Genomic DNA, 22,461 nt, shown 5'->3' with positions numbered 1-22,461 from the left:
CAAACATCTGTCAAGAAGGGTTTAAGTTGAGCTGATTTTGCCTGGTGGCAGGTGTTGCTCTATCTACACGACCTCTCTGGGTCCCTCCAGTCTTATGCTCAGTGATAGTGCGATGCTTCTGCTTTTTTCTCATTAGAAATGTCAGGCCTGCTCTTCTGTCCCTCTGCCAGGGTTGTTGCCTCTGCAAAACAGGTTTATGAGCTTCACCTTCACTGGGGGCTGACAGAATGGTAATTCTTAAATAATTTTCTCCTACATTTTTTAATTTCCTCCTACATTTTTAATAGTTGCTACATACATAGGGGGATATATATGTATACATGTATACAAATAGGTAAAAAGTAAGATCTGAAAAGGGAAAGAATAAAAATCATTGCCCTTCCTATTTTCTCTGTTTACCTTGTATTTCTTCTGTCCCAGTTGTATCAGTCCCCCATAAAATCTTCCAGGACAGCAAATACCCAGACTTGAGACTAACCCCACCCTGAAGCATGTATCTGGTTTCATGCAACCAGTGTAAGGAGAAGGTAAAAGAGGGAGTCGTAGGCGCTGATGCTGTTCCGCTTTTTTCTTTTGAAGGTGTCTGTCTTTTAAAGGCAGCTCAGGTGTCAACGGCTGTCTTACTGTGTCCTCAGGCATATAAATTCTATTTATTTTCCCCGTCTCCTCCCTGGCGCTTTGTCCCTACAGCCCAACCCAAACCATTCTATGATCTGCGGCCTTGGGGAATCACAGACTAGAGGCTTTGTAAATACCTGCAGGACTCTGTTTCATCAGCAGTGATTTTCCCAACCGCTGCCAAGCTAAAGAAGACAGGAACATGAAAACCAACGCTCCCTGCTCCCCGGCTGCTACTTGGCTATTTTACCCTCTGCGTTTCTGAGCCAGTCTCCAAGGAAGATGGCGAGGTCCTGTGCCGGCCAGTGTAATACCTAACCCCCACTTCCAGTGGGCACAGGGCAGATCTGCTGGCTGCTGAAAGTGGGAAGAGTGAGTCCAAACACAACAACAGGCAGTGATGTTTGAAATTAGGAGCTAACCATAACCAGCTCTGGTGTTGCTGCTCATTTGCAAAGCATGGGCGAGCTGGAAAAGAAATGTCAGATGTCCGCATTGCTAGCGCGACCGAAAGAAACCAGTTTTCCCTGAGTTTTCCTACAGAAAAGAGCGCTGTTAATGGCAGAGGGGCGAGGACCGAGGTTACGGCAGGGTGACACATCTGAGTAACAGCGACAATGGCAGGAGCAGGCAGCAGCCGCCCCCGGAGAACAGCCCTGCCTCTCGCACCGGGCTCCGTGCTCCCTCTTTCCACTGGCTGTCACAGGCAGGGACCCGCTGGCTTAGAAATTCTTTTCAAAGTCTGGCTCTTGCATTTCTTCAGAGAAATTCGGCACCTGGTTCAGCTCATCCATTATTCCTTCCAGCTGCTTTTTGCCATGTCAAGGCCCGACCATTGAGCAGGCTGAATTTATCCCCTGAACACAAGCTGAGTTAAAGGGACAACTTGCCCATTTCTTTTCTTATCCGGCCATTGACTCAGCCCAACATCTGCTCTCTTATTAACCTTCTCTGGCCTCAGAGCGCTAATGATCTTTTATGACTCAAAGCATTACTAAAGCATTTAGCATTCTATCAGCAACAACAGAGTTATCTGAAGACAAGAAAACCCTCCCACTTTGGTACACTCCTCTTGCTGTGGTGCAATTTGATGTGTGCATTAAAATCCAAAGGGACGGGAATATCCCGGATAGCTCAGCAATAAGTAGTGCAAGCATCTCTGTTGCCAGAAACACATAATCAAAGGAGGTGAATCAAAGTGCTTTCTCCCTAAAAATCATTTTCCACGCACTCACATCAAGAAGCCCAGTGCTTTTAGTTAACCTTCCTTGCCATGCTCTTGGGAATTGCCTTGAACACCGCAAGATTAATTGTTTTGATTTGTTCAGTTGTTTTTTTTCTACTCTTGGTCATGAATTGCTTTTTACCCACTGGTCTGACATAGTGGAGGAGCTTAATTGTAAGCAGCATTGTTACCTATGGATGCCATATGGCTCCACTATGCAATACTTACGAGGTTTGCTGCATTGTAAATACTGCAAATAAGCATGAAGCAGATGGGAGGGAAGGGGCAACAGTTTTAACAGCAAAATTCTCACTGCCTTCGCGCGGTAACAAGTCATGAAATGTGAGAAGGAATATATTAAGAAGGACAAGAGGTGTTTTGAGAGATGCAGCTGTACTGTGCATGCGGTTTTGGTCCCCTTCCCACTGCAAAGAGAAAAAGAGAGGATTTTACATTTCATTTACAAGGCATTTAGGGCTCTGCGGCTCCTGAAGGAGCTGGAAGAAAAGTGCTACAGAGAGAGAAATACAGTGCAGACAAAAGGTGGTCTGAAAATGGCATATTCACTAGCATACAAATGCAGGCCTATAGAGAGCTCCCAGGTAGGAACATCTCCGGGTTCTTCACCGTCTGTGAACTCCCTTTGCTGTCATCTGTGCCGCAGAATGGGGCTCTGCAGACAAACGATGTGAACTAGGAGGCCAGGAGCCAGACTATTTCAAAGGGCGGTGAAGGAATTAAGGCTCTGGCTGCACCAACACAGAGCAGGGACTTAGCTGGTTACTGGACTCCCTGAGACCAGACCCAGGTTCCCAGCTCTGTGAAAGAGTAGGAAAACAAAAGCAAAGTGATTGGGACTTTTAAAGAAGCTTTCAGCTAAAGCTTTTACAGAAATGAAGCCATCAAAGGGTAAGAGAGGAAGTCCTTTCACAGCTAAATAACTGGTTAAAAGACAGGAAGCAAAGGGCTGACACAAATGATCAGTTTCTGCAACCAGGCGAGATTACAGAATGGATATCTCAGGGTCTGGGCTGGGACCTGCCTTAGCCAGCATATTCTTAAATACTCTGAAGAAGGGACGGAGAACAGGATGATAAATTTTACAAATAATACACATAAGAACATAGGAAATAAAGAGAGAAGAACAGATGCAATGGCTCAACCAAATATTCATACAGCCCACTGTCTTTTCTACCACAGTCGTGCTAACCAGAAGGCGAGGGAAGACCAAGGCCAAGGCAAGCACTTCTTGCATTCCCACAGTTCTTCTCCCAGGCCCTAGTAATTTGCAGCTCAGGGACTTCCCGAGCCGGTGGCGGCCCTCAGAAGATTTCTCTTCCATGGACTTGTCCCCTTCTCCCGTTTATTCACCCTCCTAAACCTCTAGTAGTGATAATTTGTGGTTCTGAAGAGCCCCACGTGAAACTATGCAGACATCTCCTCTCTCTTGCTCGGCGCTTGCCATTTATTAGCATCGTTTGATGCCCCCTAATGCTCACAGCAGATGAGACAGTGCAAGGCTGGTGCATCTTCTCTCCAGGCCCCTTGGCACATCCAGGGCTCTAGCACATCTCCCCTCAGCCGGGCAATCCTCATCCACGTTATGAAAACCAAGGGTTACAAAAGCTTAGATGGGGCAATGAAATGGAAAGGTGAATTCAGTGCCAAAAAAAATGCAAATTCAGGCACACGGGCAAAAATAACACTAAATGATGTGGATTTTCGTGGTTACAGGCTGTAAATTTGCTGTTACTACTCAGCTGCTGGCTGGGAACTGCTGTGGCTCATTGTTTTGAGAGTGCCAAATTAATGCTCAGCAGCTCTCAAATGTGCTAATAACGTTAATAGGACAGAGTAATAGACCCCTCCCAGATATCCGCCATATAAACCCAGGGACCTGCAGTTGGCAAAGGGGTGTGTGTGTGGGGGGGCACCTCTGGGCCAGGGATCAGGGTGGTGACCAGCGCCACCAAGTCCAGCTGGAGGCCGGTCACTGGTGGTGGGTACTGGGATCCAGTCCCATTTAGCACCTTCATTAACGATTGGGATGCTTGCCGCTCAGGGACCCTGGGCAGGCTGGAGAGATGATGGGCTGACAGGATCCTCACGGAGCTCTACCACGGGAAAAAGCCAAGTCCTGCAGCAGGATGAACCCAAAGCACCAGCAGGGGCTGAGAAGGCCGCGGGGGCCTGCTGAGCACCAGGGTGAGTGTGACCAGCGACGCGGCTCATCCCTCCCCAGGCTGCCTGAGGGGGACCGTGGCCGGCGAGGGAGACCGCGGCGCTGGGCCCAGCCGCAGCGGCACAGGCTCCCCGGGAAGATGCTGGAGACCTCTCCAGGGACGTCCGGGACCCGTCCCGGGACACCGGCTGAGGCAGGGTAAGGCCGGGCAGCCCCCGAGGCCCGGCCGGGTCGCTGAGGGGAGCGGGGACGGGCGGCCTGAGGCGAACGCCGCCCGCCATGGCTCCCCGCCCCTCCAGCAGGCGGCGCCCTTCGGCTCCGCTCAGCGCATGCGCGGAGGTGACCGGAGAGGGGAGCCGCACCGCCTCTCCCCGCCCGGAAGTCTCCGGGTCCTCTCCGCGGCGGCCGGCCGCCCGCCATGTTTACGGAGCTGAACGAGCTGCTGGACGCTTCCCCGCAGCGGCCGGAGACGGTAAGAGGGAGGACGGGCGGGCCAGGCGGGAGGGAGCGGGGCCGCTGTGGCGGCGGTGAGGGCCCCGCGCGGTGCCTGCCGGGAATTGTAGTCCGGGCAGCGCTGGCCGCCGGGAGCCGCGCGGTGCATGCTGGGAGGGGCGGGGCCTCGTCAGGCGGCGGAGGCGGGAGAGCGGGATGGCGGCGGCCTCGGCCTCGGCCTCTCCCGCGGAGGTGAACGGCCCCCGGGCCCTTCCCTTCGCCCGGCCCTGGTTCCCCGCCGCCCCTCACGGCTCTGGCTCCGGTGTCGGTGGGGCCGGGCCCTGTCCCCGCAGCCTTCGGCGTGTCTGTGCGTTGGTGGTTGCCGTGTCGTGGATAACGGCGAACCTGGGGGTCCGACCCGCCACCCAGCGCTCGTCCGGGCCCTCTGGTGTGTTTTAGAGGTTTCTCTTCCGTTAGGCCACTAAATTGATTCAGTTAATCCGTGCAGTTTTTGCGCTGATGAAGTCACGCTGTAACTAAGCGCCCTCGCCCTGTATAAAAGCCGCAAAGTGCTTCAGGTAAAAAGTTAATAAAATACGCATGTGTTACACGTTACTCTGTGTCTTTCCTGACAGATAGTAACTTAGATAATAAAAGCAGGTTTGGGGTGATAATTTATTTTGTAAGTCTTGAGTTTCCCCTATTTTCTCCTCGTAGAGCTTATGATGTGAGCAGGGCAGCTTTCTCCCTGGACTGGAAAATGCCAGCGAGGTAATTCCTCGTCAGCCTGCCTGGAGCAGGACGGGGCTGGTCTGCTGGGGAAAAAATGCCGGGGAAGAGCTGGGAGAGTGCTGCTGGATAGAGGTCAGGCCCTCGAGGCTCAAAGCAAACCTGGTAGAGGTTGTTGGCTAAGGTTCGGTGGTAGCAGTGTCATTCTCCATAAAGGATAGCCTGATGCTGTGTAAATTCCCAAGTCCCTGTGGTTCCTGTGGGTTGATGATTGGGTTTTTAATGCACCTGGAATGCTAAGCGAGGAGCCCTTGGTGGAATTGGACTGTTGGCAGAGTGGAACCTGTGCTCTGAGGCGGGTTTTGATGGTGGAGCCGTGGGATGAGTGGGGATGCCGTCACCTGCAAGCCCAGTTTTGGAGGCAGGGGGCTCACCTTTATGCGAATAGGAAATTCTGCAGAGCAAAACCAAAAGGAGATTTGGCCTGAAGATCCTGACTTTTGATTGGCAGCCCAGGCAGGACCCAACAGAGGAGCTGAACCAAAGGCTCCTTTATGTGAGGAATTGCCTCAGATTTCTGTTGGTTATTCCTCTCCCATCAGGCAGGGACTTGGACTTCCCACCGCACGCTGCAGATTTCTCCTCCTCGAGGTGTCTGGCAGTAGTGTAGCACCAGTATATGGCTGGCTGCAGAACAAGTGGCGTTCCCTGATGCCAGAGTTGGAAGATTGAGTTTATACACTGCGATATGAACTAAGCCAGTGGTAAATCATGAGTATTCTTGTTTTGTGAGTCCCCCTCTGCGCCGCTTAGTGTCACCGATCGCTGTGCAGAGCCGTGCAGTCTGGGTATGGGCTCTCCCTCCTGCGAGACACGGTCCATGGGGTGTGCCGAGATATCTGGCCAAGGCTGGCTAGAAATTGGTGTCCTGCTGTGCTTAAAAAAGCATCAGCCCTTTGCAGATCTCTTCTTCCCATCTCTGCCATCCTGATTTTTGTGTCTCCATGGTTGGTTTGTGCCATTTTCAAAATGCTGACAAATGCCTTCACTGCAGGGCTGGTAGGTGGATGAAGCTGCCGCCTGTGTAGGTGTATCTGACATGTCACCACTGAATGCTTGTGACACCCGCTGCTGCCCTGCCAAGGGATTTTGGCAGTTTCTAACAAGTAGCTGCAGCTTCTGCCTTGTAGCCTGCAGGTGGAAAGAGTGGAAAAAAAAAAAAAAAAAGCAGAGTGTGGGGCAGATGGATAGAGAAGGTGTTACAAGAAGGCCTTCCCTTTGGAAGTGCTTCATCCCCAGCAGCATCTTTCTGGGCTTGAGAAGGATGTGCAGAAGAGGGAAGAGAATCAGACCGCACATCTGTGGTGGCAAACTGGGGGCCGTGGGGTTTCTGCATGCCAGCAAACGTGGTCCTGGTGGTGGGGCCAGGACTTACCTGCTCCTCAGCAGGAGAATTCCTCTTGCCTGGCAGCAAGGGGAAGCTGCCCGCCCTCAGGACCTCCAGGGACCTGGTTTCTTCCAGCCAGCTGCTAAACAGTTTGATATACATAGTCTGTGGGGATGTGTGCAAGAGGTGCATGGACTCACGTGAAGACAGCATGACCACAGGGGTTTGCAGACCTTGGAAAGCCTTGCAGATTCCTGCTGGTTTTGCATGCCTTCCTCCTTGTGTTGACACGACTGGTAGAACCCCGATTCCTGTACTTGCGTCCTGTGCTCTGGAGTTGATAAAGGCTTTGGGGCAGTTCTGTGACCACAAGCAGGGTGCTGGACTTTACCGGAGCTGTTGCCTTCCTTCCTTCCACCAGCTGTGCTTTGGTGCAGCTGCTGCCTCTGGAGATGCACCGTTTGGACATTTCCACCCCTGGCTAGCTGGGCATCTAAGCGTCAGAAATGAAGAGTTTTGAGTGCTATCTAAGCAGCTGCAGTCTGACAGTGAATTGAGGGTTGGCAGGATTTAAGGGTTGATAACTGGAAGGTTTGAAAAGTGAAATAATGTATGCTCTGAATGATAACATCCTTCCGTGTTCTGCACAGCGTATGTGGGAGCAAAGGAGAGAGCCTTTTGAGAGCTAGCAGGCGAAGGAAGGGACTTGGGGTGGCATTCAGCCTGCTGTTGCAGGGAAGAGGGAAGTTGCAGGGGATGGAGTCGCGCAGAAGATAAACCGCTGAACGTTTGAGCTTGGGCTGTTTGAACCTAGAGACTCCTCCAGGCTTAGCCATGGAGGATACGTCTTAGTGAGATGCTCACGGAGGTGGTGTCTCCTGTTATTGTAAAGGCCACAGAGGCATAAACCTTTTTTTGGGTGGGAAAGAGCGCTCTCGCTGGCTGAGGCAGAGCAGTGCTTCTCTACCCTGGCTTCTGCTTTGCATTCCCTGCAGATGTGTTCAATATTTGCCATTCCATTAGCACCGCTTTGTAACGTGTTTTAGGCACTGGGGAGTTAACTCTGATAGATGGCTTGTGAATTGCCTATGGGTAGATTGCTTGTTGCTGCAAAAGGCTTTTTGTTTTCTTCTAATAGATTGAGGAAAAAAAAAAAAAAGCATTGATAAGTTCTCTGTGATTAAAAGCAGCTCTTCTATGATTTGTATTGATTAAAGAAACATCTTGACTAAGATTTTAATGGAAACAAATGCCTTGATGAGGCTGGTACTGATAACAAGCATGCACTGATGAACGGAATTAATTTCCTGCTTGATCAAAACAAGGTGTATACTTTGTGCAGAGAGCTCTGCTCCAGTACACATATTTTGATGATAAGGTTTTCTGCTCTGAACATGGCATGTTTGAGGTAAGCCTGGAACACGGGACAGGGAGGGATGTCTGGGGACAGGAGAAGCAGCAGCTGTAGCAGGGCTGCCATTTTAAGCGCACAGGCGGTGCTGGCTGTGGCAGTGGGAGAATGGACTGGGAACAGAGTGGGTGGCTGTTGTCCCCCTGCCATCTGGGCCACTTGGAGTAGGAAGAAGATGACTGTGAATTGGAGGAGAGGGGGACAAAGCCGAGAGATGGAAATTGCTCACAGCCACCTGTGTCAATGATGTCCAGCACCAGGGGCACGAATACGTGTGTATACTCTGGACGTGCCGGCACTGGAAAGTGCAGTGCTGCTCACTGGTGTTCTCCGCAGCGACCAGGTGTTTTTGCATGTGAGGAGGTGGCTCTTGGTGGGCACAGAGCGTGGGGGTCCAGCTGGGGTCTCAGTCTAACGCAAGGGCTTTTAGCTGGTGGGCATGTCTTTCAGAAAGCAGCGAACTCAACATCTTCTGATGCCTCCCTGTGGGCTGTGTCTGGAGGAAGCGCTGGCATCTCTTTGTAAACGGACGGATGGCTGGAGCGCTGCTTGTCCACTTCTTTCTCTGACTAGTACCTGCAGAGTTTCCCCTAGCCTGAGCAGATGTCTTGTCTACCAAGATGGAACCAGGAGCAGTTTGTGCCCTCATCTTCCTCTGTTAAATTATTTTGCTGCTTCTTTTTCAGGGTAAATTCACGCTGCTGCGAGACACCAGAACAGATGGCAGCTTCCTGGTGCACCATTTCCTCTCCTTCTACCTCAGAGGTATGTCACCAGCAGGACTCTCCAAGGCAAGGGTTTGCCTTTGCCTGCTCCTTGGAGGTTCCTTCAGCATAAAGTGTTTCTGTGTGAGCAGAGGCTGGTTTTGCAGAGCGTGAGGCATCCTCGGATTAGCGCAAAGCCTTGAGGTCAGGATTTGTGGATCCCAGTCTGGGCTTGTTCTTGGGACTTGCTCTGTATCCTTGGGTACATCCTGCAATGTCTGTGCACCTTGTTTCGTCATGAGTGCAGTGAATGTTGTAAATCACATGGACATCTGACAGTGAGGTGTGGACTCTAATTCCTTCACTACCTAGGTGTTTTATAATGTAATTAAAAATATCAGGATCAGCTGGCTGGTAGGGAGTGAAGAAACAAACAAAGAGCCTGGCAAGTTGCCTGATTGCTTTTCTGCTAACAGTTTCACCTGTGAGTAACTTACCAGCCCCTGTAGAGCGGGTGCTGGACTCACAGACTCCTCCAGCTTTCTGTTGGCAAAGCAACCAGCCCAGCAAATCTGTTATCTATCAGACTTGAAACTTAGCTCAGAGTGCTGTGCAGGTGGTGGGGCTGAATGCATCCTGCCCCCCATAACTGCCACTTCCTCAGCTATGGCTTTACCCCATTTAAAAAAAATTGTTTTACTTAATGGAACAGAGTGAAACTGCAGGAAAGCCTGTGGAGAGCAGGTTATTAACAGTGTGAGTGGTTCAAAGGGACAGCTCTGCCAAGGCACTGCCTCAGGGTCTGCCCGCATCCCTGCACGGCTCTGCTAACACGCTGATCTGCCGCACTGTCCTGGGAGTTGTTGCAGGGAGCTGCCCGCCTGCCTGGGAAAAGCCTCCTTGTGGGTGGGCAGCCCTTTGGGATTATTAATTTATCTCAAGGCAGGTATGCTTGCTGTCACCCACTCATTTCCACCCCAGGACCTGGTTGCCAGTTACTCTGTGTCTGTAGCACCCCCACGTTGGCCAAGTACCTGCTTGGTGCCCAGAACTTCTGGGAGCTCCCGAGGGGTCAGTGAAGGCTCAACGGGGGCCACTGGCTTGTTCCACTTGAAATCCATGTCTTGCTCTCTGGCAGGGAGAAACAAATACTGATTTTGTTCATGCCCAAACCATAAGGCCAGGTTGTTACGTGCCGGCTTTTCCAAAATCACATTTTAGTGAGGTATCTTTGTCAAAATTGCTTGTTCAGTGTGTTTCTCCAGTCAAGGTCACTTGCCCTATGAGAGCCAAAACAGGGATTTTTGGCATGTCAGTGGTTTCAGTAGTTTGTGTCACGGTTGGCCATTGGCTTCCTTGCAGTAATACCAGCAAACAGTGCCAGGAGATCCCAGGGCAGGATGGCATGAGACAGAAAAGGGACCTCCTACTTTTTTTGTCATCTTTTTCTTGTTCTTTCCCTTTCTTTTTAAACTGACTAACTTTTTCCCTAATACAGAAATCCTATAGAAAGGTGAAAATTGAAAACCCAGCCACGAGCAAGTGAGGGGCTGCCTAGACCTGCGTCAGTTCAAGGCCTTTCCAGACAGATTTGTAGCCTGGCTGCTGTGATTTATGTGCTTCGATAATGGCAGCTTGCAAAATTGAAATGATAATGTGTCTTTTTGTCTTCTCACCCAGCTGGCTGTAAGGTTTGCTTTGTGGCCCTGCTCCAGTCCTTCAGTCACTATAACATCGTAGCACAAAAGCTGGTAAGTCTCTTGGCGTAGGTTAATAATTACAGGTCCAGGTAGTTTCTGTTGGGTGGAAAGGAATGAGAATGGGGAACAGGAATTGCATGTGAGCTAATGTTTCCAGATCTTGATGGGGACAGTCAGGAGTGGTGTGCCTGCGGCAGGGGCTGGAGAACACTTCTCACTGGAGAAGGAATGTGATATAGGTCAAAAACCTGGCTATGAGGGTCACTGCAAGGGCCCCATCAGGCTCTGCCCTGGAGAGGGCAGAGTGCTGAACGGCTGCTTGCTTTCTTTGTGCTTAGAAATGTTTTCTGGAGATCAGCATTCCCCAGACCGGCCCAGACTGGTAGATGTAGTTTCATTAGTGCTCTGGGGAGAAAAATGCCGTGGTGTCTGTGTCCCTAGGGCCTCTCTGTACGCCTGCAAGATGCACTGGCTCTATGGCACAGGAGCTCCTGAGGTGACTTTATGCTCTGTCCTATGGTTATGTTGTGGTGAAGTGCTTTGGGCTGAATCACCTGTAGATTCAGAAGGACACCTGTCTGCCTCTTTTGGCCTCTGGGCGAAGCCATCAGTTTGAGCTGTCTGAGGAGCCACAGGCACCGAGTATGTTCTTACAGATTTCCTTCCCGTGGTGAGTCAGGCAAGGATTATGTGTACCCTGAAACAGAGAAACAAAGTAGGCAGGGTCATTCCCAGTGTCAGCAAATCAGTCTGAGCTTTGGCTTTAAACTGCATCTCTCAGCTTTTTGTACAACGCTCAGATGTGAAATGCTCCAGCTGGGAAGTCCAGGTGACCTTCCAGGGCCGAAGGGATGAGAGCTTGCATTAGTCCTCCCTCCTCTGGTTCTGCTGGAAATCCCAGCAGTGCGGCTGCTTATAAAGACTTTCAGGTGTTGAAGAAGAAGGTGTTGCATTAACGTTGTATTCCCCACTGTAAATATGGGTTGAGTTTTGGTGCTTGTTGAGCAACGGTATTTTATTTACTACTCAGCTTTTACCTTTTAAAAGGAGATCAATGGTCTGAAAGCTGAGACATAAGTTAAATAAAATGGAATGAGCAAATGAAGCATTTCCATGTGGAGCTTTAACTCACAGGCCAATACTCAATGTGTGATTCCCCGGCGGAGCAGATTCCCCACTGCTGAGCAAACCAGCCTCTGTGAGCATGGAATAGTTCTGGCCTTCGCATTGCAGAGAGGAGGAAATCTTGGGGGGAGCTTGCTAAGTGGGACAGGAAATGTCCCACAGGCATTATGCTATGCACAGGGCATAGCAACTGGTGTAGGTAGGAGGTTCAGCTGTTAAATATGGGATCCTTGCCTGCTCTAAAAGCAGAATCATGTTTGTTGGTGTGTTGCCTAATGTGGTGAAATTTCCCGGTGCATAGCTTGTGCGTGTGCTTTTAATAGGTGCTGTTGTCATCTCCCTCGTGGGAGAGCCTGAGAAGGGAGAGAACATGAGGATTAGCTGGAGCACACGTGCAATGCAAATCGAAATGATTTGCTGTCTGATGCTTCAACAAAAAGGTTACTGACGGGAAGGGAGGTGATAAGAAGAACAATACGGTTTGCCCAGGGGAGTTCAGAGAAGCGATTACATTTGCGCGCCCGCAGCGGTGAGCTGTCCCTGTCCTGTTGGTTTCAAGTCTGAGGCAGTCTTACGCTGTAACTTCACAGGTGCCTGTGTGGTCGGTTGTTGTGAATTCTTCCAAAGCTCTGAGGAGTTGGGGGTTGTAACATCAGTTATTTATATCTGTCTGAGTTTCCATAAGATCTTGTCTTTGCTTTAATCCTTCTTTGCCTAAATGAACACATCAGGCTCAGTAAAGGTGGGTTTTGGCAGGGTACTTTCACTCTTAGACTTGCTTAAGAGTTTGCTGCTGTAGATCTCTACTGGAGACCATCTGGGATGTCATTTACATGGCTGCAGCAACCCCCGATTCCAGGCAGTACCCTGAGCTGTGTCGTGCTGCAGTTGGGTGAGCTGCACGCTTCAAGTGACTGGCCGCTCCCTTCCCATCTCCTCTTCCTCAGTGGCGAGCTCAAGACCAGCTGCCTGGCTCTCGGCGTTGGCTGGGAGAGCTGCAGGGGGTCAGGCTGTAGTTCTTCTGGGAACTGCTTGGAAGAATCTGGCCTGTGGGCAGCCACCTGCATTATGTTATCCCATCCACAGGTTAAATCTCCCATGCATAATCATTCCTAGCAGAAGATTATGCATTTATGAAAGACTGCAGGTGCAAGAGCTTCATAACTTAGTGATGCTCCTGTTTCTGCTGGGAATGGGCTGGTCCCAGGCCTGGGAGGAAGGGTCCTGGAGCCAGGGTTGTATTACACAGTCTTTACAGCAATGTTTTGTGGATCTGGTCCTTGTAGCACCTGATGTATGGTGATATACTGAATATTTATACACAGCTGAAGTAATGCTTACCTTATGTGCTGCTTCCCCACAGTGTTGCCAGGTCTTACCAGTCCAGAACCAGTTCCTTCTGTGTTAGCTAAATGCAGTGATGTATTTTACTTGCAGGAAAAAGCTTCTCTGGTTTTTTGTGCCTGTGCTGCAATATTGGCTTTACACTTTTCCTTTTCTGCAAATCCCACTCTTTTCATGAGGGTCTGCACTTAATTTTAAGGGATAGTTAATGTTATTTGTCACGACATTGTAGAGAACATGCTGGGCCGTGGCAAGACTAATGGCACCAGGGCAGCTTGCCAGATTGGTGCTCCTACCCTCATTTGTACAATGTTTGTTTTGTTTTAAAGGAAAAACGTATTTGTCCCCATTTGGTCTCTCTCTTGCCTGCTCCCCTGTCCCCTGCCACAGTGCTGAGATCACAGACAACAGGACATCGCCTGGTCACCTCTGCTTTCCCCTGCCAGTAGTTGTACTAGAGAAGAGACCTTGGCCGGTTGCCTGATCACAGATCGTCGCACTTTGTACCACGGCTGTGTTTGCTGTTTGAGCTAATGACTGCTGCCTCGCATGCTCCATTACTAGTTCTCTCCTGCAAATATTTTGCTTTCCCTTATGACATGGCCAGCAGCAAGCGGCGGTTCTGGTTTGAAGGGACGTCACTGCTGGCAGGCCGGTGGGCTGCCACGCTGCCCGGCTGGCAGCATCCCGGATGAACAAGAACAATTGTGCTCCGTTGTGGAGCTCACAGCTCCCGTCACGCTGAGTTGCTGTTTCAGAAGCATTTCTGGGCTTGATCGATAAATGACAGATTGCCAGAGATAATGTCTATGTGCTCCCAGCGATAATGGAGCGTGGTGCTGTGAGATAATGAAAGCTTTCAGGGCTGGTAATGCACGCTGTTTGGGTGCTCTGCAGCACTGTGGCTCTGCAGCAGGGACGTGTGTAGTGTCTGTGGCAGTCAGGAAGGTGCCTTTGGCCATTTTGAGCACTTCTTCCACTGTCTGAGCTGTCCTGATCCTTCCTGTGTTGCTTCCAGAGGTTACATCAGGCAGGCTGCTAGGTGGGAGACGAGCAGAGGTTTGCTGTGGCAGATGACTGCAGTGGGGTGAGTCCAGGTCTCCATCCAATGCTGTCTCTCTGGGACCTGGTTCCCCAGTTGGAAAATGAGACTGGACTTGCTGGGTCCACCCAGGAATGTCATGGCCCCGAGGAGATCGAATTCCTGGTCTGACCCACAAGCACACTGCCCCAGCAGCCTTCCTCTCATGCTGTGGCCCTTCTCTCTGTCATCCAGGCAGGCCCTGGTGTAACAGCACTAAGCTGCTGGGTATTTTAAAGAGAGGACACTCTTTTCTTGCTGATCTGAAGTATAGAGTTTGTGTGCGCAGGAAGAAATGTCTGAAGCAAAGTTAAAGTCCATTTCTGAATTATTGACATTAACAGCGAATTTAGCCACTGCTGTAACAAAGCATTTCAGTAAGTGCCGAGTCCTGTGGTCTCCAAAAATTCACGAGGGGATGAGGTTTCTGAGACTGTTGTGCAACCCAGCCCTGCTTTATGGCACATCAGGTATTTGCCGGCTGTTCCTCGCTCCTGGCCTGCCACATAAAGGTTCTTCTGTTCTTGGCTAGAAATGTTTCCATTGTGCGTGCTTGCAATTGCCCAGGAGGCTTCCCTTAGCTCTCTGTTCCTGCCTTGCTTTCTGGCATGGTTTTAGTGAGCAAATATCACCTGCAAAAGCCGAATCCCTCTGCCTGCAGCCCATATCAGCTTCTGCTGGGCTCGGGGCCAGCAGGAGGTATGGCAAGGAGAGTGAACGGCCCCACACTCTTTAAGAGTCTCATTTGTGGGAATTACTGCTCCTGGATTGCCTGGGAGAAGGGGAAAAGAGAGGAGACAATGTGGATTAGATGAGGCAAGAGTGTGCTGCAACACTGTTCATTGAGAAGATGTTTGAAAACAAAAGGGGTATGTCCAAAAGTGCTGGCTGGTGCCTTTCCTAAGGCTCTCCTTCCCAGAGTGTGCATGGCAAGTGGGACTGATTTTGTCCCAGAAGCACGTGTGGAAGACCAGGAAAAAGAAGGGCAAGCTCAGGGCTGATGTAAAAACTGGATCTGAGGTGGGGACATGTCAGACGGCCTTCACCTTGGAGTAGTCTCCGCTTGTCAAAGTATCTGCTGGCTGTGATGGAAGACGTTGCCTCCGATCTGTTGTTTTCTAATTGCCGTAGACAGTGTTTTCTGACAGCAGCCCTGATGAATGGATCTCTCCCCCTCACATTTCAGCTGGGAGGGAAAGCGGTGGAAATCTGTCTTTCCTCTCATTAGCACTGAACGTGTGGCAACTGATAAGCCTTGCAGGAGCTCAGGGTTAATCTTCCTGGAAAGGACCTCTTCCTTATCTACCCAGACCTTCTCTCTGGAGGTCCGCATGTGAAAATACCATGCTCACAAAGCAGCTGGGCCCAGCCCCTTGTAGGGATTGTCTTATTGATCAGATGCTTTAAGATGTGGCTTTACAATCTTTCCCTTTTTTTTTAATTAAAAAAGAGAAGAAAAGGGGCTTTAAAATGTTGGCACTTACATTTTCATGTCAGAGTAACAGGAAGGTCGAGCAGATGAAACGTGGGGATAGAAAGCAGGAGGCAGAAGTGGACACATTGCTTTGCTGCATCTCCCTCGTGTGTGAGCAAAGAGAGCGCAGTGGCTCTCAAGGGTGTCGTGAGGACTGGGAAATGCTTGGAAAACCTCCAAGGTCTTTTCAAAAGAAGGTGTTGGGACAGTGCCAAGCACAGCACTCTGTTCAGTGCTCAAGGTCCTGGGGGAAGAGCTGCTATGAGCCTTCTTCCCCTTGCTGGGCAACTCAGACTGTGCTCAAGTGTCCTGCAGCTCCCAGCACGATTGCTTAGGAAATAAGCAAAAATCTGTTTTTTCGGTGATGCTTAAAAAGTTCCTGGTCAAAACCACTAGCGCTGCTGGTGTGTGCCTCTTCCAGCATTCAAGCAGAAGCCAGTCTTGGCTTAAGGTAAGGGCTCCTGCTCTAGGACTTACCTCTGTTCCTGACCAGTCCTGCTCAGCCACCCCCTTCGGAGGGTTCAAAATCTCGCAGCATCCCAAAGGGATGTCTTCTCTCAAGGGATATGGGAACTGCTTTCTCAGGATCCTTGTTTCTGGTTACCTGCCTCTGGCTCACCAGTTCTGCCTGTCAGGCAATATTGCATTGAGCTAAACCTTCCTGAACTCTTTGTAAACCATCTTATCTCTCTATCTTGTCCACCTACCTGCTGCCTTGCACAACAGCCCTATTTCCAGGCTGCTGAGATGTTGCAAATCTTGGCGTTAATGCTTCTTGGTTCCATTTTAAGAAATCACAGTACCGTTGTCAAATGTGGGAAGCAACCCACACTGGAAAGCCAAGCAAATTTGCACTTCTTCCTGCCGGGAAATGCACAGTTTGGCTGAGATTTGAAGATAGTGCACATGAGAGATCTTTGCATGATCATGTCAGTAACAGGTACTAAATTTTCTCCTGAGAGGTGGACTGATGCAGTTACCAGTAAACTGAGGAGCTATAGAATGGTTGGCACAAGGAGCCCTTGCTGATGAAAGAAAGGAGGATGAGACAGGAGTTCATGAACTAGATCTCCATTTGGGGTTTTCTGCATGTCTGCTGCAACTCTGCCAGGGCTTTCTCTGTTGAATCTGAACGCGCCCAGCACGTGGCTTTTGAGGTCAGCCTCATCGTGAAGCATGGCTGAGAGCAGGAAATCTTGGCTTGAGTTTGAATGGTGGCCCCAGGCAGTTTTTCATGGTCCCTCCTCCTTCTCCGAAGGGGAGCCAGGGCTGAGGCTGCTTCCCATGGGAGCCTCAGCCGCGCTGCTCTCTCCCGGGCGTTGTGCAAGCATCGGGGTGCACAGCCAACGGCGTTCTCCAGATCCAGGCTGTGCGTCGCTCAGGTGCGTGGGTTGTGCTGGGGAGTTGTTATTGCCACAGTGATGATTTGGAGATAGTGAAAACCAAAGGCTTTCACCACCCAAGAAGGGAGGGCGAAGAAATTACTCACAGCAGGGTCCTTGAGGCAGCCTGGAGAAGCCTGTACCCATCCTCTCCTTGCCTCTAGAAAAGAAGCTGTTTTTCTCCCATGCAACAAAGCTGTCTTCCCAGGAGCAACTCCAGGATGTCTGAGCCCCCAAATCACAGTCGGGTTTGTTTTTAATGTCCTGGCAAAATACAGGAGAGCAAATGTGTCCACCAGTGTGTGTAACAGAACCACCTGTTTCATCCCGTTTGCAGGACTCACTGAAGCATTGACTTTATTAGCACATTTAGATAAGACTTGATAAAAATTGGCTGTCGATCCGCTTGGTTCTGTTTGCACCATTCCTCCAAAGCTGTTCGCTCTGCAACTTCATGTTTTCCTCTCTCGAGGGAGTCAGTCTGACAGCTGCCAAAGAACGGGGACAGCTTGTCTTCTTGGAAGGCCTCAAGTCCTGCCTTGACCTCTTGTTTGGAGAGGAGGAGAAGCAGTCGGGACAGCCCAGTCCTCTTCAGTTTATAAGGTAAACCTGAGCGGTTGGTGGTTCTGCTGGGGCTCAGCAGGGCCCCCAGCCCAGAGCATTTCCCCCTTCATGTCTTCAACCACTGCAGCCAACACCGAGAGCAACAGTGAGGTCCGCAGCTGAGACCTGGCTCCTTTTGGGCTTCCCTCCAAGGCCCGAGGACTCGGTAGCTGGGCACCTAAGTGAAGGGAAATGCCGGTGCTGTGCACATTGCTGTGCTTGTCCTGCCCTGTCTCTCCCTGCTGCTCAGATTCTGTCCCCCTTCTCCAGCATTTTGGGGCAATTTCTGCCCCTGTCCTCTTTGCCAAGCATGTTATAGGTCTAGAGAAAATTTATTTCAGCACTCAACAGGTTTGTGTCAAATAAAACTCCATCCAAGCAGTTTTATTGCTTTTTTTTATTATTCTGAGTTTTATTCTCATCCAAGAGAACAGTGCTGCTTTAACCATGCTGGCTTTCATTTTTATTCCCACTTCACTTTCTCCATGTCCCTGATGATTTGGTAGAAAAAAATCCACTGAGGGCTGTTAAATTGGCAGATACCGCCTCTGGGTCAGGCAGCCTCTGGGCAAGGACTGCTGCGTACTTGCTCTGTTCCTGTATGCTCCCAGTTCTCCGCTGTTTCAGACTCATGCTGGGGTAGATAGGCCTTTGGTGAGACCTGGGGCAGGCACTGAAACCCCGCAGACCCCTGTGCCGTGGGACCATGCAGCCCTTCAGGTCTGGGTGAGTGGGTGTTGCTGAAGTGCGGCAGGATCAAGCACTGGACAAGCTCGAGAAGTGGGCTCATGTGAACCTCATGAGGCTCAGCAAGGCCAAGTGCACTTTAAACTAAAAGAGGGCAGATATCAGACTAGACGTAAAGAAGAAATTTTTGACTATGAGGGTGGTGAAACACCGACACAGGTTGCCCAGAGAGGTGGCAGATGCCCCATCCCTGGAAACATTCAAGGTCAGGTTGGACGGGGCTCTGAGCAACCTGATCTAGTTGAAGATGTCCCTGCTTGTGGCAGGGGGGTTGGACTAGTTGACCTTTAAAGGTCCCTTCCAACCTAAACCATGCTTTGATTCTATGATCCCTGGAGCCGGGCAGGAGGGCTTCACCGCACACAGTTGAGTAAAGGAGCAGTGACTGTCACAGCAGTGGGGACAGCAGGGAGGGTGCAGGCTGGTGTTCCCTGCATTGGGTCAGTGGGTGAGGAGGGGGATGCACAACGCACACGTGGGCCAAGCCCCTTGAGACCTCTTTCTTCTCTTCCAGTGAGAGCACTTCCAACCTCAAAGCCTTGTTTGACTTTGTCCGGACATCCCTGACTCCTGCTGGCAGCGACTCCTGGAAGGGCCCCGTGCTGCTGGTGGATGACCTCAGCGTCCTGCTCAGCCTGGGTGCCACACCAGTGGCGGTGCTGGACTTCATCCACTACTGCAGAGTCACGGTGTGCTACCAGCTGAAGGTACTGCTCCCTCTGTACACAGCATCCTGTACACTACATGTAGAGAAGAGCCTCTGGAGCAAAGCCTGGCTTTCTTTTCTTTTTTCACCTGTGCATGGTGAGGTTTGGAAGGCTTTGGCTATCCAAGAAATTCAAATCATTGCTCTAGGGCCACCCTCAGGGAGTTGTGTTAGTCCTTGGAGTACCTCTGTAGGGTCCTTTGCAACTGGTTTCCCAGGAGAAGGGCACTCTCTGTCCCTGAAGTGTGAGCAGGGATTCAAGGTCTAAAATATTGTTTCTTACAGCTCCTGGCTCTCCAGAGATCTCTACTCACACCCATGTTTGTGTGCGTGTGGGAGAGCAGCGAAGGAAACAGGTTATGAAGGTAGTGAGAGGCTGATGAGTCTTGCAGCGGGCAGAGATGAAGGTCCACTTGGAGGGGATGCGAGTCTGCTTCTGCCGATCTTCAGTGTTGCTGTGTGTTGCACCAGCTTGTTTCTAAGGGCGCGTGACAATGCAGCACTTCTACAAAGATGTCCCCAGCGATGTGTTAACTTCTGAGAGCATTGCAGCCAAAAATCGTTACACTCATATCCATCCTTTGCTATTTACATTGCAGCATCCCCCACCCTGGCCACTTCTTTCTCTGCTTGAGTGTGAAATAAAGTAGACGGTGTCAGGTTTTGTTAGCCTGCACTTTGTATGGTGCCAGGGTCTTTGTGCTGTAAATGCTGACAAGGGATGTTCTGCTTGCTGAGAATATTTACCTCCAAAACAGCTAAAAAAGATGATAATGCTAACACATTTCTATTTCTGTCTAAGATGTCCCAAAGCTTTAAAGTACATTTTGATTGATTGGGAATTTCATGTTATTTTAAGTCCTTGGTGACCTGCATGGGCTGAGGCGGAGACTCTTGGGATGTATTTTTAACAGATTCAGTGTTGCGTTGGGGAGCTCTTTGCTTCTTGTGAGAGCTGTGAAGGTTCAAGCATCACAGCTCTGGCTGCGGCCGTTTGGCCATGTCTTTATTTAGCTGTTCTGAATTCATTCAGAGTTGCCATTTGCGTGGCCTGACAGACTGGTTTAACTAGACAGCTGTCTCAACCAGGGCTTGATGTATTTTTAGGCTGCATATTTTTAATATATATGTGTGTGTATGTAAATACAGTATATATACAGCAAGCTGTTTCAGAGTTTTATATATGTATCTGCTGTTTATTTTCCCAGCGGACTTTAGCTCAGAACCAGCTGCCATGCTGGGGGATGCCTAAGTAGCTTAGTTAGCAGGGCATTTGTGCAAGCTCCCGTTGCTATCTCCCCTTCCTTTCCCTGAGCGGATTAGGAGTCAGCCAGGGGCTCATCGCTGCCTGGTGCTCTCCTTCCAGGGAAACATCGTGGTGCTGGTTCACAGCAACGAGGATTCAGAAGACGAGGAAAATGAACTGATTGTGAACTCCCTGTGTCATCACAGTGACCTGATCCTGTGGGTGGAGGGGCTGGCGACCGGCTTCTGCAAGGATGTTCACGGGCAGGTAATGCACAGGAGAGCACGGAGAGGGGGCACATGTCGGTGTCACGCACAACGCTGTCTGCACACCCAAGGGTGGGCGAGACATGCTGCATCTGCCCCGTGGGAGATGGCCCAGGACTAACCTGGTCTGCAGCATGGTTAAGGACTAACGAGCAGCCTTGCTGCGGTCACCAGGATCTGCTGGAGCACCTGGACTCTTACAGCTGTGACTCCACTTCCATGGGGATATTCAGGGATATCCTGCCACCAGGGGACTCCCCCATCCCTGGAAGCTGGAAGGCGTTTATACAGCAGCTGCAGTACAGGTTGTCTCCTGCCCCAAGATGATGGCAAAGAAAAATATCTATTTCCTGGGAAGCTTCCCCAAACTATCCTGTTGGTGAATCTCAGCCTGGCTTGTAGTGATCTCTTCTGGGCTGGGAGGGCAGCTGGGTTGCTGGGGCCTGGTCACTGCGTGGCCCCTCATCAGGGGCTGCCACCAAGGGGGCTGGTTACAGGCAGCTGTGTGGTTTTCCTATCAGTCATCCACCTTCCCTGCAGGCCAGCAAGAGGTGTGGGGGGGTTAGGATGCTGTGTCTGGGGCAGCCAAAGGGATGATATTCCTGTTCCTTTCCCTTTGCAGATTAAAATAATTAGGAGAGCGTCCTTGGAGCTGACAGCGGAGCAGGATCTCGTCCAGATCTACCAGTATAAGATCCAGGACAAGAATGTCACCTTTTTTGCTAGAGGACTGTCAGCTGCAGTCCTGTGATGCTGCGATACCACGCAGCGCTGTGAGCAAAGCCGGGGCAGCTGGTACCTCTAGACTGGACGTGCCACCAAACCAGCCTGGCTGCTTCACCGACGCCTTCCAGGAGCCCTGCAGCAAACTAACCCAGGAGGGAAGCTTAAACGCGTGTTGGACTGCATGCCAACGAGGGAATTAGCCTGCCCAGAGTTTGCTGCATCCCTTTGTCCTCCCACCCCGTTCCCAACATACACAGGCCAAGAAGAAGTGCAAAAACTTGCAAGAATGGCCCTTAGAGCGTGTAAATACAAGCAGGGAGGATGCCCTGCGGCCTGGGTGTGCCTCACCCTTTCTAGTGTGTTAGGGCAGGGCAGTGCCAGGCACTGCTGAGTGGAGGGATCACCCCACCCTCCTGCTGGCATTTAACGAGATGACACAGAGCGGGTGGAGGCAGGGACGGTCTGGGAGCCTGTTGCAATTCTTACCTTTCTCCCAGCGCTGGCACAGGAGAGATTTGCTCAACTCCCAACTTCCACAGAATTAAAAAAAAATAAAATCTATAGCTACATGTATAGCCCCTCACCTTGCTGCAGTGAGACCTAGAGGCTGCCTTGCTTCGTTGATGCCTTGCTTTGTTTTTTTACTTTCCCTTTTTTCACATGAAACCCCTGTGCCTGTGTGTGTCTGTTTAGCGTGTGGCTTCCCAAGCTTGTCCTTGGCTTTGGATGATGAACAGACACTTGTACATGAGCCTCTGTCTCAGCCACTGCTTCCGGACCACAAATCATTACTAGCATTTACATGACCTGCCTGTATTGAAGCATTATTGGGGGCTAATAATCACTAATTTTAATTAGGTAAGGGTACAGTCATTAAGTAACTGTGAATCTCTGTATGGGAACCGCTCCCCACAGGCTCCTTGGCAGGGGAGAGAAGTGGGCATCTCCTGGGCTGGGGTGAGGAGATGGCTTTGGGTCCCCCTCCCTCCCCACAGATGCAAGTGCAGTCCTGGGAGCAGAGCTCAGACCTGGAGGTCTCCTGGTAGCTGCTCCGGCTGTAGTGCGAGATAAATGACATCCCGCACGCTTGTGAGAGACAAGAGTGACCTGCCATGTCCTTTCCTTGCAGCGCCAGAGCTCGGGTAACAACTCTGTGGGACATGTTTCTGCTTTTTCCATGCAGAAATGCTGCACAGCCCAGTGACCCATCCTGCTGTGGGTGTTGGGAACAGTCCCCTTTAGCTTGAGTTTGGGGAGTCCTGGCATGCTTGGAGGCTGTGGCTGCTTATTGATAGCAGCCCAGGGAGACTGGGCAGGCTCTGGGGATTGTGGCGAGTGCCGAGGAATGCAGGAGGGCGAACGAGGCCTCGCGT

The 22,461-nt window shown here is 50.8% G+C and overlaps 1 protein-coding gene across 4 annotated transcripts; it reads left to right on the top strand.

Moving 5' to 3' along the window:
• Positions 1-4,360: 4,360 nt before the first annotated feature.
• On the top strand, positions 4,361-21,894 carry ELP6 (elongator acetyltransferase complex subunit 6). Of its 4 annotated transcripts, XM_030008187.2 has the most exons (7): positions 4,361-4,497; positions 8,671-8,749; positions 10,369-10,439; positions 17,267-17,397; positions 18,659-18,851; positions 20,217-20,363; positions 20,985-21,894. In XM_030008187.2, the coding sequence occupies exons 1-7, from the start codon at positions 4,444-4,446 to the stop codon at positions 21,111-21,113; spliced, it is 804 nt and encodes a 267-aa protein (XP_029864047.1). In that variant the 5' UTR covers positions 4,361-4,443; the 3' UTR covers positions 21,114-21,894. The 4 variants fall into 4 exon arrangements, with proteins under 4 accessions (XP_029864047.1, XP_040978332.1, XP_040978333.1 ...); XM_041122398.1 differs by lacking the exon at positions 10,369-10,439 and having other exon boundaries at positions 4,370-4,497; XM_041122399.1 differs by lacking the exons at positions 4,361-4,497; positions 10,369-10,439 and adding an exon at positions 4,643-5,035.
• The last annotated feature ends 567 nt before the right edge of the window (positions 21,895-22,461 follow it).

Source organism: Aquila chrysaetos, chromosome 3 (assembly GCF_900496995.4).
Source record: "Aquila chrysaetos chrysaetos chromosome 3, bAquChr1.4, whole genome shotgun sequence".
In the NCBI taxonomy this organism is placed as follows: domain Eukaryota; kingdom Metazoa; phylum Chordata; class Aves; order Accipitriformes; family Accipitridae; genus Aquila; species Aquila chrysaetos.
This window is presented reverse-complemented; position numbering and strand designations above follow the sequence as displayed.

Bases quoted from the DNA above. Each gene is read 5' to 3' on its own strand.
- ELP6 (XM_030008187.2), top strand. From the start codon at position 4,444: ATGTTTACGGAGCTGAACGAGCTGCTGGACGCTTCCCCGCAGCGGCCG. The intron at 8,750-10,368 runs GTATGTCACCAG...CTTCTCACCCAG, and splicing joins CCTCTCCTTCTACCTCAGAG to CTGGCTGTAAGGTTTGCTTT. The intron at 10,440-17,266 runs GTAAGTCTCTTG...TCCTCTCTCGAG, and splicing joins ACATCGTAGCACAAAAGCTG to GGAGTCAGTCTGACAGCTGC.